The 14971-nt window shown below is 60.8% G+C and overlaps 3 protein-coding genes across 4 annotated transcripts; 1 reads left to right on the top strand and 2 right to left on the bottom strand.

Moving 5' to 3' along the window:
- Positions 1–176: 176 nt before the first annotated feature.
- Positions 177–7019, top strand: CCDC65 (coiled-coil domain containing 65). 2 transcript variants are annotated; one of them, XM_036399705.2, is made up of 9 exons: positions 177–234; positions 637–764; positions 958–1125; positions 3048–3217; positions 3694–3832; positions 4862–5059; positions 6057–6275; positions 6346–6498; positions 6609–7019. In XM_036399705.2, exons 2-9 carry the CDS (start codon positions 639–641, stop codon positions 6831–6833), a joined length of 1398 nt encoding a protein of 465 aa, XP_036255598.1. In that variant the 5' UTR covers positions 177–234; positions 637–638; the 3' UTR covers positions 6834–7019. The 2 variants fall into 2 exon arrangements, with proteins under 2 accessions (XP_036255598.1, XP_054373722.1); XM_054517747.1 differs by lacking the exon at positions 3048–3217 and having other exon boundaries at positions 958–1160.
- Positions 7020–7167: 148 nt separating this feature from the next.
- On the bottom strand, positions 7168–9182 carry FKBP11 (FKBP prolyl isomerase 11). Its single transcript, XM_036399939.1, has 6 exons — positions 9024–9182; positions 8515–8580; positions 7772–7859; positions 7650–7683; positions 7488–7558; positions 7168–7403 (listed from the first exon to the last, which is right to left on the bottom strand). The coding sequence occupies exons 1-6, from the start codon at positions 9138–9140 to the stop codon at positions 7186–7188; spliced, it is 594 nt and encodes a 197-aa protein (XP_036255832.1). The 5' UTR covers positions 9141–9182; the 3' UTR covers positions 7168–7185.
- Positions 9183–11018: 1836 nt separating this feature from the next.
- On the bottom strand, positions 11019–14877 carry ARF3 (ADP ribosylation factor 3). The gene is made up of 5 exons (XM_036399985.2): positions 14754–14877; positions 13791–13970; positions 13241–13351; positions 13036–13160; positions 11019–12062 (listed from the first exon to the last, which is right to left on the bottom strand). The coding sequence occupies exons 2-5, from the start codon at positions 13936–13938 to the stop codon at positions 11901–11903; spliced, it is 546 nt and encodes a 181-aa protein (XP_036255878.1). The 5' UTR covers positions 13939–13970; positions 14754–14877; the 3' UTR covers positions 11019–11900.
- Positions 14878–14971: the final 94 nt, after the last annotated feature.

The following is a 14971-nucleotide window of genomic DNA, read 5'->3' as shown; positions in this document are numbered from 1 at the left end:
CCGCCCACGGCGGCGCCTGCCCGCCAATCAGCGCGGGGAATCCCGGAGCGCCGACCAATAGCAGAGAGGCAGAACCGGCGGGACACGCCCCGTGAGGGGGGGGTGCGAGCGCGCTCTTGGCCGCCAGGGGGCGCCCGTGCGGGTCAGGGCGGAAGTGCCGCGGAGGCCCCGCCCCCTCAGCGGCCGTTGCCGGGAGACCGGAGGGACGCGCGAGCCGGGCCGGGACCGGAGCCGGTACCGGGGGCGGGACCCCAAATTGGGGGGAGGGAGACCCCATTGGAAGGGGCGGTGGGTGCTGGGGGAGCGTAGGAGGGAGGGGGGTGAGCTAGGAGGGCTCTGGGGATGGGGATGGACAGCGGGAAATGGGCCCTGGGGCCTGGGGAGGGAGGTGGGGACAGGTCTAGGGGGGTCCCTGGAAGGGGAGAGGGGGCAAGAAGGGGTTGGTGGGGTCTGGGGGTGCTCTGAAGTGGAGGGGCAAGGCAACGGGCCTGGGGAGCCTGGGGACGGAGGCAGAAGGTTATGGGGTGTGGGGTACCCCATAATGTGGGGAGCTGGGCAGGTGGAACAGGCCTTGGGGGGGACATGGAGGGGTCACCATGTGCACCCTGACCCCTCCTGCCGTGTCTCCTCCCCCAGCCATGGCGAGATCCCATCTCACTGCCCCCACATCAGCTGAGGCTGAGCTGCTGCTGCTGCAGAGACAAGCGCTGGTTGAGGAGGAGGAGGCCAAAATCAAGAGGGCGCTGCTCACCCGCTTCATGCAGGTCTGGGACCCCTCTGCAGCCTCCCCTGATCCCCTCCAAACTCCACCTCACTTTTCCCCAGCAAATTTCCTTAGCACTTTCCCCATCACCCCCACCAGGGCTGGGGCTGCCCCCGTTCTGCTGCACCCCCAGACAGCAGAGGCACCCCAAACCCACTCCTGCCCCTTGCCCACCTCCCACGGCCCCTCCACAGGAGAAGCTGAAACAGGAGGAGCAGAGCAGCACGTGGGGTCTCCACAAGGTCCGCACCCTCTGGCGCTCGGCCCAACGCAAGGCCAAGGACCAAGAGCTGCGCCAGGACATCGAGATCCTCAGCCAGACCTTCTCAAGGGTCATGGACTGCAAGGATGGCACCATTGAGGTGACTCTGTGTGGTGTTCACGTGCCCTCTGAACAGTGAGAAGCTGTGAGAGTGTTCATGGTTTCAAATCCAAAGAGCTGAGTTTCAGGAGAAGGTCCATTCCCTGGAGATGTTGCTCTGTGACATCCCTGGTTGTCTGGGTTTGGAAAGACAGGAGTCTGCCAAGGAAGGCAGGAGCCTCCCCTAAATGGAGAATGGAAACCCCCGCCCCTCCAAATTGTTATAAATTTGAAATTAAGGGCTGTCAGGCAAAAATTATGGGAGCAGGAAATAACAGTTCTTTCACAGGGAGGAAAATAAAAGCATAAAATAAACAATGCAGTAAATCAAAACAACACTGAGAGTCAGAACCCAACCTGACACCCTGTGGGTCAGGCTGTTGGTGTCAGTCCAGGAATTGTGGCTGCAGCCCTCCTGCAGTGTCAGGGGTGGTTCTGCTGGAGCAGGGATCCTGTAGGAAAGGGTGGAATATTCCTCTGAGGATCCAGTGGAAGAGGCAGCTGCTCCTCTGGGAATCCAGTGGAGAAGCTGTGCTGGTGTTCCAGAATCTCCAGATTATATCTGGGTAGGAATGTTTGAAATCTTAGATTAGATCCAGGTAGGAATGTTTGAAATACCAGATTGTATCTGGGTAGGAATGTTTGAAATCTCAGATTCTATCCAGGTAGGAATGTTTGGAATCTCAGATTGTATCCAGGTAGGAATTTTTGAAATCTCAGATTGTATCCAGGTAGGAATGCTTGGCTTCTCCCTCTGGGCTCTCATCTCCCAGTGTGATGCTGCAGTTCTTATCAGCCATGCAGGGACATTCCATAGCTGTTATCAGCTGATGTCCCCTCCTGAGTGAGGAGTGATTGTGGAAGAGATAAGGAAAACTGCCCACTTGATAAAAGACAGCTGCCATACAGATGGTGATAAATACATCTTGCCTTGCAATCTGGAACACTGCTGGTCCTTCCTGGTTCTGAAACAGACCTGCAGAGTCCTGAAACAGAGAACTGCCAAAGAAAATCATTAATAACTATTTAGAAATCCACCCAGCCAGCAGCTCTTTACCTTCTCCTGAAACTCAGCTGTTTGGACTTGAAGCAATGAACATCCTTTGCTTGTCTCACAGCTTCTCTCTGTTCAGAGGGCAGGTGAATACCACAACTCTGGGGCTGGCAGGGTGGGGAGGGATGCCAGGAGGAGGGAAGAGATGAGAATCTTGACTCCATGATTCAGAAGGCTGATTTATTATTATATTATATTATATTATATTATATTATATTATATTATATTATATTATATTATATTATATTATATTATATTATATTATATTATATTATATTATATTATATTATATTATATTATATTATATTATTATATTACATTGTATTATAGTATAGTATTGTATATTATAGTATATTATAGTATATTAGTATAATATACATTAAAAATATAAGAAATATATAAAATATATGATATATGTATTATGAGATATATATGCTATATATATCTTATATTTATCATATATTTTTATATATTTTTATATAAGATATATTTAAAAATATATGATAAATATAAGATATATATTAAAATATATGATATATATTATACTGAAAGAATAGAAGGAAGGATTTCATCAGAAGGCTATCAAGGAAAGGAAAAAATGGAATTTTAGTAAAATCTTGTGACTGACCAGAGAGTCCGAGACAGCTGGACTGTGATTGGCCATTAATTAAAAACAATCAACATAAGACCAATCACAGATTCACCTGTTGCATTCTACAGCAGCAGATATTTATTGTTTAAATTTAATTTCTGAGGCCTCTCATCTTCTGAAGAGAAAAACATCGTAACAAAATGATTTTCCATAAAATATATCTGTGACGGAGGAGGGTCTCAGGGAGCACATATAACCCCCCAAAAAAACTCCCCAGGCGCTGGTGATGGAGCTGAAGGAAGCAGAGGAGCAGCAGAACCGAGCCCTGAGCAGCCACCTGGACCTCACAGACCAACTGCTGCACCTCCAGCGCTGCCGCCTGGGCTACCTGGAGCAGGGCTTTAGTGCCCAGGTGGGCGCCCTGAAGGCCGAGTTTGAGGCTGAGAGGTGTGGAATTTCAAGGAGTATTGGAATAATTACCAATATTGCCGTGCCTGAGCTTGTCTGGCCCTCGGTGCTGAACCAAATAGCAGCAACTGTGGTGTTTTCACCCCAGAGACACTTTTGGCCAGCTGGATGTTGCATCTGGGTGTGGTGATGTTCACAGGGGTCCCAGGACAAGGGAAGAGATGAGAATTTTTGGGCCCCTTCTGCCAAGCCGGCAGGGTCTGCTCTGCCCCTTGGAGCTGTCTGCAAGCAGAGGGTGTTGTTCCATCAAAAGGGGATCACCTTCAGCTGGCCACACCATTGCTTTCCAGTTGTTCAGTAACTAAAGTATCTCAAAGCTTGCTTTCATTTCAATCTCGCTTATAGTTTCCATATTCTCACAATCTTTTGCCAGATAATCATATTTATAAGGCTTTCCTGTTTCATCTTCCCCAACAATGGAGGAAACCCCTTTTCCCCGCCTTGTGTCCCCACAGGAGGGCCATGCTGGAGCAGCAGGACTGGGAAAGCTGGGTCCTGCAGGAAATGGAGCTGGCCACGGAGCAGGAGCACGCCAGGAACGAGCAGGAGGCCTTGCTGAACTTCCAGAGTGCCCGGGACGACATCAAAAACAAGGCAAGGGGGCACAAGGGGGCATGGAGAGGCTGGCAGGGATGCCAGGGGAGGTTTGGGGGTAACCTGTTGTCTTGGTTTGGAAAGACAGGAGTCTGCTAAGGAAGGCAGGAGCCTCCCCTGAAATGGAGAATATAAACCCTCCCCACCCCTCCAAATTGCTATAAATTTTAAATTAAGGGACTCTCAGGCAAAAAATATGGGAGCAGGAAATAACAGTTCTTCAATAGGGAAGGAAAAAAAAAAGATAAAATAAACAATGCAGTAAACTAGAACAACACTGCCAGAGTCAGAACCCAACCTGACACCCTGTGGGTCAGGGTGTTGGTATCAGTCCCATTGGAATTGTGGCTGCAGCCCTCCTGCAGTGTCAGGGGTGGTTCTGCTGGAGCAAGGGGGATCTGTAGAGAAGGATGGATTCTGCCTCTGAAGATCCAGGGGAAGGAGAGGCAGCTGCTGTTCCTCTGGGGAATCCAGTGGAGAAGCTGTGCTGGTGTCTCAAAACCTCTGGATTCTATCTGGGTAGGAATGTTTGAAATCTCAGATTGTATCCAGGCAGGAATGTTTGAAATACCAGATTGTATCCAGGCAGGAATGTTTGAAATCTCAGATTGTATCCACGTAGAAATTTTTGAAATATCAGATTGTATCTGGGTAGGAATGTTTGAAATCTCAGATTATATCTGAATAGGAATGTTTGAAATATCAGATTCTATCTGGGTAGGAATGTTTGAAATCTCAGATTGTATCCAGGCAGGAATGTTTGAAATCTCAAGATTGTATCCACGTAGGAATGCTTGGCTCCTCCCTCTGGGCTCACATCTCCCAATGGGATGCTGCAGTTCTTATCAGCCATGCAGGGACATTCCATAGCTGTTATCAGCTGATGTCCCCTCCCAAGGGAAGTGAATGTGGTCACTCAAAGAGACAGATAAGGCAAACTGCCCACTTGACAAAGGATAATCTGCCATACAGATGGTAATTGAAAAAACATCTTGCCTTGCAATCCTCAACCCCCGTGTGTCCCCCCAGTGCTGGCAGGATCAGCAGTACAGCCGGCTGCAGCTGGGGGCCAGGCTGGAGGGGCTGTGGGAGCAGATCCAGACAGCCCGGAGGAACTACGCCCAGGCCACGGAGAAGAAGAAGGTGGAGTTTGAGGAGCTGAAGAGGAAGTGTGAGAAGACTTCCTGCGAGATTAACGCCCAGGCCAAGAGGCTGGAGAAGCTGCAGGTTTCGGCAGGGGTGCTGGGTGGTTGTGGGAGTGGGCTCACCCTTCATTCCCCACTCGTTTTTCCATGGAATCGTAGAATTGTTGAGGTTGGAAAGCCTCTGAGACCCATCAAGCCCAGCCTGGCACTGGCAAGGAGGTGACAACAGGCCAGGCTAAGCAGGGGCCTCCCAAGAGTTTGTGGAGCAGTGCCTGAGCCATGGAATCATGGAATTCTTGAGGTTGGAAAAGTCTCTATGACCATCAAGTCCAACTGTTCTCTCAGCACTGCCAGGGCCACCACTAAACCACATCCACGTGGTTTTTGAGCACTTCCAGGGACGTTGCCTCGACCAGTGCCCTGAACAGCCCATCCCAAAGCTAGGCCACCCTTTCCAAGAAGGAATTTTCCCCCATCCCAAAGCTGGGCCATTGTTTCCAAGAAGGAATTTTCCCCCATCCCAAAGCTGGGCCACCTTTTCCAAGAAGGAATTTTCCCCCATCCCAAAGCTGGGGGAAGTTCCTCCTTTCCAAGAAGGAATTTTCCCCCATCCTAAAGCTGGGGGAAATTCCTCCTTTCCAAGAAGGAATTCCTCCTTTCCAAAAGGAATTTTCCCCATCCCAAAGCTGAGGGAAATTCCACCTTTCCCAGTAGGAATTTTCCCCCATCCCAAAGCTGAGCCACCCTTTCCAAGAAGGAATTTTCCCCATCCCAAGGCTGGGCCACCCTTTCCAAGAAGGAATTTTCCCCATCCCAAAGCTGGGCCACCCTTTCCAAAAGGAATTTTCCCCCATCCCAAAGCTGGGGGAAATTCCACCTTTCCCAGCAGGAATTTTCCCCCATCCCAAAGCTGGGCCACCATTTCCAAGAAGGAATTCCTTCTTTCCAAGAAGGAATTTTCCCTCATCCCAAAGCTGGGCCACCCTTTCCAAGAAGGAATTTTCCCCCATCCCAAAGCTGGGCCATTGTTTCCAAGAAGGAATTTCCCCCAAGGAACTTTCCCTGCTGTTTTTCACCAGGACATGGTCACGGCCACCAGGGGCCAGATCGCGGCTCACCTGCGCAAGAGCGAGGAGCAAACTCAGCGCATCCGGGGCGATCGGGAGGACGCCCACCAGAAACTCCAAAAGCTCCGTGCCCAGGTCACCCAGGCCAGCGCCACGGCTCACACCCACCTGGTGACGCTCAGCTCTCAGTGCAGTGCCACCCTCAAGGCGCTGCAGCAGCTGGTGGAGAAGGTGAGTTGGGCACTGTCCCCGTGTCCCGCGTCCTGCTGTCCCCACCTGCCCTTCCTGATGTCCCCACCAGGCTCAGCGCCTCCTCCGCCTGGCTGAGCTGTGCCGCAGGCTGGAGACGGAAGAGGAGAAGGTGCTGCCCTTCTACCCCTCCTCACTGGGCGAGTTGGAACAGCAAAAAGTCTGCAAGGTCCTGGAGGAGACGGCCAGCGAGCCCCTGGCACGGGTGAGGAGGCACCACCACGACCCTCAGGCTGTGATTCAGCCCTGGGGATGCCCCAGCTGGTGCTTGGGGCAGGATGGGGACCCCAAAGTCTCCCTGCTGCCTCCCCACAGGTCATGAAGGACTACATGGGGCTGGAGAGGTTCTGGCAGAGGTTCAACAAGGCCAAGCTGGAGGAGAAGGGGCTGGAGAGGGCACGGGCAGCCCTGGCAGACAGGAACCAGGAGCTAAGGAGGCTCCTCCAGCAGTACCTGGCGGGGGCTACAATCAACCAGAAGGTGCCCAAAGATCCCCATCCCCTCCTTACCACCAAGCAAAAGCCTCATCCCCAGAAATGAGGGGGGGAGCCATGCTCAGGGACACTGGGCATGGTGCACCCCAAGAGCTTCTGGGGAGGGGTCAACCTCCAGGACCCCTTTCCTGGCTCCACCAGCTCCAGATGAGGCTCCCTGGCAGACCTGCCTGGTGTTTGGGGACTCAGGGACTTCCTGGATATGCCTTAAAAGAGCAAAACTGCCTGAAAATGTGCTGCAGGGTGTTATTTCTGGGATTCATTGAGTCTGTCACCTGACAGGACCCATCAAGGCCCTGGGGCAGGCAGGGAGCTGAGGGGTGCACAGCCCCTTCCCACTGCCCTGTGCCCATCACTCTCTCAGGAAGAGCAACCACAGATGCCAAAAGGGGAAGGTTTTATTTCTTTTTAGCTTTGTTCCTCTTCTCCTCCTTCTGCTTTTTCTTGGAGAGCTTGGGGCTGCTGGCCTTGCGGTACAGGTGGAAGCCAATGAGGCCCAGCAGTGCTGGCACCAGCCCCAGGCACAGCAGTGGCACCACCTCGTTCAGCACCTTCTGCCAGTAACTGGCCCGGGCCAACGCCACCAGCTCCACCTCGAAGCGCAGCACAGCATCACCTGCAAGGGGGGCACAGCCTGAGCAAGGACCCCACAGAGACCCCACAGAGACCCCACAGGGACCCCCCTGAGGGCTGCACTCACCTGGGATGGTTGGGGGGGAGCCCCTTTTGCCGTAGGCTAAGTGAGGGGGGATGATGGCTCTGCGCTTCTCCCTGCCACGGTGACAGTGTTGGTGCCACAAATTGTGGTGGGGACACTGGGGAGGGGACACTGCCCACCCCCGTGTCCCCAATGTGCACTTACCCCACACACATGTCCAGCAGACTCTGCTCCAGGCCTGTGACAGAGTGGGGTGAGGGTGAGTGGGGCCGGTTGGGGTTACCCTGGTGACCCCCCAGCCCTGCTCCCCCTGGCCCCTCACTCACCAGGGATCACCTGGTGCTTGCCCAGCTCCACCTGCAGGGGGTCCCGGCTCAGCGAGGAGTCGATGATCCTGCCATCCTCCAGGGTGCCCTGTGTGGGGCATGGCCAGGGTCACTGCCACGGTCACCCCTGCGTGGCTGCCAGTGTGTTCCCAGCGCTGCTCTGGGGTTGATCCCAGTCCCTGTGCCATCCCAGTGCCATCCCTGTGCTGATCCCAGTCCCTGCAGCCCCCCTGTGCCATCCCTGTGCTGACCCCAGTCCCTGTGCCACCCCAGTGCCATCCCAGTGCTGATCCCAGTCACGGTACACTCTGGGTCACTCTGGTCCCAGTGCCAGGGCTATCCCAAGGTAATCCTCGGGCTGATCCCAGTGCCAGCCGTGCCCATGCCAGCCCCAGTGTCACCCCTGTGTCACCCCAGGTGCCACCCAGAACCCATCCTGTCCCAGCCCGTGTCACCCCCGTGCCACTCCAGATGCCACCAGAGCCCATCCTGGCGCTGTCCCCATGCCATTCCCAGTGACACCATGGCACCATCCCCTCGTCCAGCCCTCATGGCCACCCCGCCACCACCCCTACGCTCACTCCGGTTCCACCCCGGTACCACCCCGGTACCGCCCCATTTCCCACCCCGGTACCACCCCGGTACCACCCCCGGTACCGCCCCGGTGCCGGTGCCGGTGCCGGTGCCCCCCGCCCCGCCCGCCGGGAGCGCAGTGCTGACGTGTTCCTCCCGCCCGTCCCCACCGTGTAGTGGATGTGCACCGTGTCCCCCGGCGCCGACAGCTCCGTGCAGCCCTCGGGAGGGGCCACCTGCAACGGGGAGGTCACGGAGAACCGGGACGGAGCCCCCTCGGTTCGGGATCCCCGCAGCCCCCGCGCCCGCGGCTCCCCCGAGCGCCCCGAGAGCCGAAGTCCCAGCCGGGCCCCCGGTTCTCGGTGCGCCGCCTTCCTCCGCCACAGCCCGGTGCTCCCGGTGCCCTCCCATGGCAGCCCGGTGCTCCCGGTGCCCCGTGGCTCCCTCCCGCCGCAGCCCGGGCCTCCCGGTGCCTCCTCCCCCGCCCCGTGCGCAGGCCGGGCTCCCCGGTGCCCCCCGAGCGGCACCGTCCCGCCGGTGCTCGGTGTCCCGCCGGTGCCGCCGGTGCCACCGGTCCCTCTCGGTGCTGCCGGTCCCGCCCCGGTCCCAGCCTGTCCAAGGGGGCCGCGTGGATCCCCGGCGCCCGGTCCCCGGTTCCCCCGTTCCCTCCCGGGCTCACGATCGTTTCCAGCCGTAGCTCCCGGGAGCCGCTTTCGGTTTCGCTCTCGGCGGCGCGGGAGAGCGGCGGCGGCGGCAGCAGCAGAGCCAAGAGGAGCAGCGCGGCGGGGAACGGCATGGCCGGGCTGGCGGCGGAGGAACGGGCACCGGCACCGGGACCGCCCCCACACCCCGGCCCCGCCCCCGGGACCGCCCCCACACCGAGACCGGCCCCGGGACGGGCACCGGCACCTCCCCAGCGGAGCGGAAGGACGGAAGGATGCTCAGGACCGGCCCTGCCCCGGTGCCCGGTGCTCCGTGGGGACCCCGGCGGGCACCGGAGTCCGCCCCAGCCCGGGGACCGTCCCGGCGGCTTCGGCCCGCACCGAGCGGGGGCTCCGGGTGAGGGTCAGAGACCGAGGGGATCAAACCGGAGGGTCCGGTTGGGTGCAGCCCCCGGTGTCCTGGCGGCGCCGGTGCCAGCAGGCGGCAGCACAGCCCGGGGAAACCGGCACCCACCGGGGCCCAGGACCCCTCCCCGGGTCCAGACCCCTTCTGCAGCACCCCACGGCTCCAGGCCATTCCTTCTCCTTCTCCTGACACTTCTGCAGCTCTTCCAAGGGAAACCGAGCCCGCGGGCCGGCTGGAGCCCGGTGGAACGGAACCGGCCCCAGGAGCCCCGTCCTTGGGGACAGGCGGCCCTTTTAGGACATCCCCTCGGTCCGTGGGGCACACGGTGGGCAGCCGGGATCTGCCGCCCCGTGTCCACGGGGACGGTCTCATTGGTGTCACCGGCCCCGGTGCCGCTCCGGGACGGTGACGATGCTGACGCCCGGTGCAGCTCCCGGACGACGGCATCGGCACGCCGGCCCCACCGGCGCACCCACATACCAGGCTCGGTTGCCGAGAGGTGGGGAAGCCGGGCTGGCGGCGGGGCCCGGGGCGTTAATGGGATTAGGGCCGCCGGGTCAGCCCTCACCACACAAAGCCGTCGGTGCAGCCGGTGGGAACGTGTCGGTGCCGGCTCCGCTGCTCCCGCCCACCGGGGAGCCCCGGTGATCCACACTGAGCCCCCGGTGGAGCTCCCAGAGCCCCGGTTATCCCCAGTGCGGCTCCCCGGTATCATCCCCATGGTCCCCAGGGCACTGTGGGGTACGGGTCACCTGCACTGGAGCACCCCCATGTCACCTCCATGGCCCCCAACCCACTGTGGGGTACAGGTCACTGGCACTGAAGCACCCCCATGTCACCTCCAGGGCCCCCAACCCACTGTGGGGTACAGGTCACCTGCACTGGAGCACCCCCATGTCACCTCCAGGGCCCCCAACCCACTGGGGAGTCCTGGTCACCCCCATTCTGGGCCCTGGTGCTGGCTCTGGTCACCCCCATTCTGAGGTGTTGGGTGGGTCCTGGTCACCCCCATTCTGGGCCCTGGTGCTGGCTCTGGTCACCCCATTCTGGGGTGCTGGGCCCTGGTCACCCCATTCTGGGCTCTGGTGCTGGTTCTGGTCACCCCATTCTGGGCCCTGGTCACCCCATTCTGGGCCCTGGCTCTGTCTCTGCAGCTCTCCCAGCCACCAGGGACCCCCCACCACAGCCCCCCAATGACACAGACATGGCCAAAAGCCCCTCCAGCCACCAGCCCAGAGGGGACACAGGGATGGGATGGCAGTGCCGGCCCCAAATGCCACTCAGCCCCCCTTAACCCATGCATGGAGGGGTGGGGGTGACACAGGGAAGGGGTGGCAGGAGGGGGGGGCCAAGCCCCACTCGCGCCCATCCCAGCGCTGGCACCGTCCCCACGCCCCAGCTGGGATTAGCACTAATGGGATTTACCATTTCATCCAATATTCCCCTAAAGATGAGCCTGGGAAGTGGGGGGGGGCCTCACCCCCTGCCAGCCCCACCTCACCCCCCCCTCTCCCCGTTAAGCTCTTTCTAATTAAAGCCAGCCCAGGGCTGTCCATCACCGTCCCCTCGGCGGGACCCCCACGGAAGAAGAGACGAGGGGCAGAGCTACATAAAACATGTTTAATATCCAAGGGGGGGGGTCAGGGGGGGTCAGGGGAGGTCACCCACCGTCTCAGGCTCAGGGGGGGGCTGGGGGGCTGAGAACACACGTCCCTGGACAGGGCAGAGCCGCAGCGACACGTCACACCAAGCACAGACCAGGGGTATAAATACGGTGCTGGGGAGGGGTGGGGGGCACAGAACGGGCTTGGGGGGGGCAAGGGGGGGACACTGTCCGTCCGTGAGGGGCAGGGACATACAATCACTATGCTGGCATGGGGGGGAGAGGATGGGCAGGTGGCCAGGGTGAGGTGGGGGCCATGGCCAAAGGGACCAAAGAGGTCCTGGCAGCTCTGTGTCACTCCCACCTCTCTGTGAGGGTCACGCTGCGGGAAGGAGACCTGCCTCGAAGTGACATGGGGTGGGGGGGGGCCGGGGACGTGTGGAATGCCCGGGGGGGCAAACAGGGCTGGGAGGGGGTGCTGGGAGGGTGGGAGAGGTGTATAATCCCAAATCCCCCCCCCCCCCATGGCCCTGCTGCCCCCACATTTGGTCCAGAGGAAGGCGAGGGGTGCAGGAGGGACATGCATGGGGATGGGGTGTCCCCGGCCCCCCCAGGGCAGGGCAGTGCTGAGGTGGCCCCCCCACTCTCCCCCAGTCCCCATCCCACCCTGCCAGGGCTCTGCCCCTGCCCCCCTGGGCGTTATATAGAGCTCTAATTCCACGCACGCACACACGAGATCCGAGGGGAACCAGGGGGACCCCAAAAAAAGGCGAAAAACCCCACAGCAACCGGTGCCAGAAGAAAGCAAAACCCAACCGGGGCAGGGAGGGGGCGGCCGGGGGGGGCCCTGGCATGGCCCAGGGGGGGCACAGGGGGATCCCCCCTTCACTTCTTGTTCTTGAGCTGGTTGGCAAGCCAGTCGAGGCCCTCGTAGAGCCCGTCCCCGCTGGTGGCACAGGTGGCCTGGATGTACCAGTTACGGTGGCGCAGGGAGTGCAGCCCCAGCTTGTCCGTGATCTCCGCTGCGTTCATGGCGTTGGGCAGGTCCTGCAGCACACAAGGGAGGTTACAGGAATGGATAGCAGCCCTCCATGCCCCTCCACGCCCCTCCACGGGGGCTGGCACCAGCCCTGATGCCATGGGAGTGGGCTCAACTCTGCCACAGGGGAGCATCATCAGCCCTGAGGCTGCAGGAGGAGGGGGAATGTGCCAGGGGGATGTGAGACACCAGCCCTGGCACCACAGGCATGGCCAGGGCTGTGTTAAAGACCAGCCCTGGTGTTGTGGGGATGGCTCTGAGGGCTGCCACCATCCCTGGTGCCACAGGGAAGGCCACCATCATCGCTGGTGCCACAGGAATGCCCTGGGAGCCACCACCATCCCTGGTGCCAGGGGATAGCTCCGGAGGCCACCACCATCCCTGGTGACACAGGGAGGGCCACCACCATCCCTGGTGCCAGGGGATGGCCTGGGGGCCACCACCATGCCTGGTACCACAGGCATGGCCCCAGGGGCCACCACCATCCCTGGTACCACCGGAATGCTCTGGGGGTCACCACCATCCCTGGTGCCAGGGGATAACGCCAGGGGCCACCACCATCCCTGGTGCCAGGGGATGCCCTGGGGGCCACCACCATCCCTGGTGCCACAGGGAGGGCCATTATCATCCCTAATGTCACAGGCATGGCTCCAAGGGCCACCACCATCCCTGGTGCCACCGGAATGCTCTGGGGGCCACCACCATCCCTGGTACCACAGAGATGGCCCCAGGGCCACCAGAGCCCTGGTGCCACAGGGAGGGCCACTATCATCCCTAATGTCACGGGCACGGCTCCAAGGGCCACCACCATCGCTTGGGGGCCACCACCATCCCTGGTGCCACAGGCATGGACGTGGCTCTGTCCCACAACCTCTTTGACGCCAGCCTTGATGCCACAGCACGTCCCACACTGGCCAGCTGCCCTGACATCCCAGGGATGTCTCAGCCCCAGCACCAGGCTCTCCCCACCCCCAGGCCCACCTGCTTGTTGGCAAAGACGAGGAGGACGGCGTCCCTGAGCTCATCCTCCGCCAGCATCCGCATCAGCTCCTCCCGCGCCTCGTTCACCCGCTCCCGGTCGTTGCTGTCCACCACGAAGATCAGCCCTGGCCAGAGCAGAGGGCACCATCAGGGCTTCCTGTGGTGCTCCCCGAGTCCCCCCCACGCTGTCCCCTGAGAGACCTACCCTGGGTGTTTTGGAAGTAATGCCTCCACAGGGGCCGGATCTTGTCCTGCCCACCCACATCCCACACGGTGAAGCTGATGTTCTTGTACTCCACTGTCTCCACGTTGAACCCTGCAGGGAGCGACAGCGGAGGGAAACTGAGGCACGGGGCAGCCACCAGCCCCTTCAAAGGAGCCCCCCTCAAGCCCACCCACCGATGGTGGGGATGGTGGTGACAATCTCCCCCAGTTTGAACTTGTAGAGGATGGTGGCCCTGGTCACCCCATTCTGGGCCCTGGTGCTGGGCTCTGGTCACCCCATTCTGGGGTGCTGGGCCCTGGTCACCCCATTCTGGGGTGCTGGGCCCTGGTCACCCCATTCTGGGCCCTGGTCCTGCCCACCCACATCCCACACAGTGAAGCTGATGTTCTTGTACTCCACTGTCTCCACGTTGAACCCTGCGGGGAGCGACAGCGGAGGGAAACTGAGGCACGGGGCAGCCACCAGCCCCTTCAAAGGAGCCTGGATGGGGAGAAGTCTCTGCTCAGTGCCCCCCCTCAAGCCCACCCACCGATGGTGGGGATGGTGGTGACGATCTCCCCCAGTTTGAGCTTGTAGAGGATGGTGGTCTTCCCGGCAGCGTCCAGCCCCACCATCAGGATCCGCATCTCCTTCTTCCCAATCAGGCTCTTCAGCAGGTTCCCGAAGATGTTGCCCATGGTGACGGCGGCGCTGGCTCCGAGGCCGGATCCTGCGGGGGCATGGGGCAGGCTGGGGGAGGCCCTGAAATCTGCAGGGGTGGAGCTGAGGGGTCCCCCGCGCTTGGAGTGGGAGAGGGGGGGCTGCAGGAATTGGGGATCCTCATGTCCTGGGGGGGATGCAGGGTTTGGGGGATGCCAGGATGCAAGGAGGTGGGGAGGGGGCTGTGCACTGTATGGGGGTGTCTGTGTGTGCAGCTCGGGGGATGCTGAGCCGGCCCCCCCCGCTGCACCCTGCAGAAGGACAGCCCAGAACGCTGCACCGAGGGAAACTGAGGCAGGGCTGTCGCTCTCCTCCTGGACCCGACCCCTCCTCTGCACCCCCGACCTCCGCACGATGCCCCCATCACCGCAGCCTCACCGGAGGGGGAGGCCCCCATCCGCCCCCCTCCCCAAACCGCAGCGCGCCCCTTCCCCCGCAGCGTGCGCAGCCCCCGCGCCCCCGGGACCCCCGAATCCACCGCTCCCCCGAATTCACCACCCCCCCACGACAGCGCGCCCCCAAACCCCCGCCTCCCCCCCCCGCACTGCGCCGCCCCCCCTTGCGCATCGCCCCCCGCCCCCGCCGCACCGCACGGCACCGCATCCCCCCCGCGCCCCCCGGTACGACCCCAACCCGCGGGAGCTCCGCGCCCCCGCCGCACCGGGCACCCGGCACTGCCTGCAGCCCCCCCCGCGCCGGTGCGGTGCCGACCCCCCCCCCCTCCCCGCGTATCCCCGCGCACCCCCCGGCGATGCCCGCGCCCCGCATCCCCGAGCGGCGCGGCCCCCCGCACCTGGTGCCGGTGCCGGTGCCGGTTCCGCCCCCGCCGCCGCTGACTCTGCACCGCTCCCGCCGCCGGAAGCGGAGGCCCCGATCGCGCCGATCTCGCGAGAGCGCCCGGTTAACCCCCCCCCCCCTCACCCCCCCCCCCCCCTCCCGCCGCCCCGCACCGCTCCCCGCAACCTCCCCCTCCCCTCCGGGACCGGGGGCGCGCACGGGAAGCGGCGGAGC

This window comes from Molothrus ater, chromosome 30 (assembly GCF_012460135.2).
Source record: "Molothrus ater isolate BHLD 08-10-18 breed brown headed cowbird chromosome 30, BPBGC_Mater_1.1, whole genome shotgun sequence".
NCBI classification, from domain to species: domain Eukaryota; kingdom Metazoa; phylum Chordata; class Aves; order Passeriformes; family Icteridae; genus Molothrus; species Molothrus ater.
Note: the sequence above shows the minus strand (reverse complement) of the source record. Positions and strands in the feature narration are given on the sequence as shown.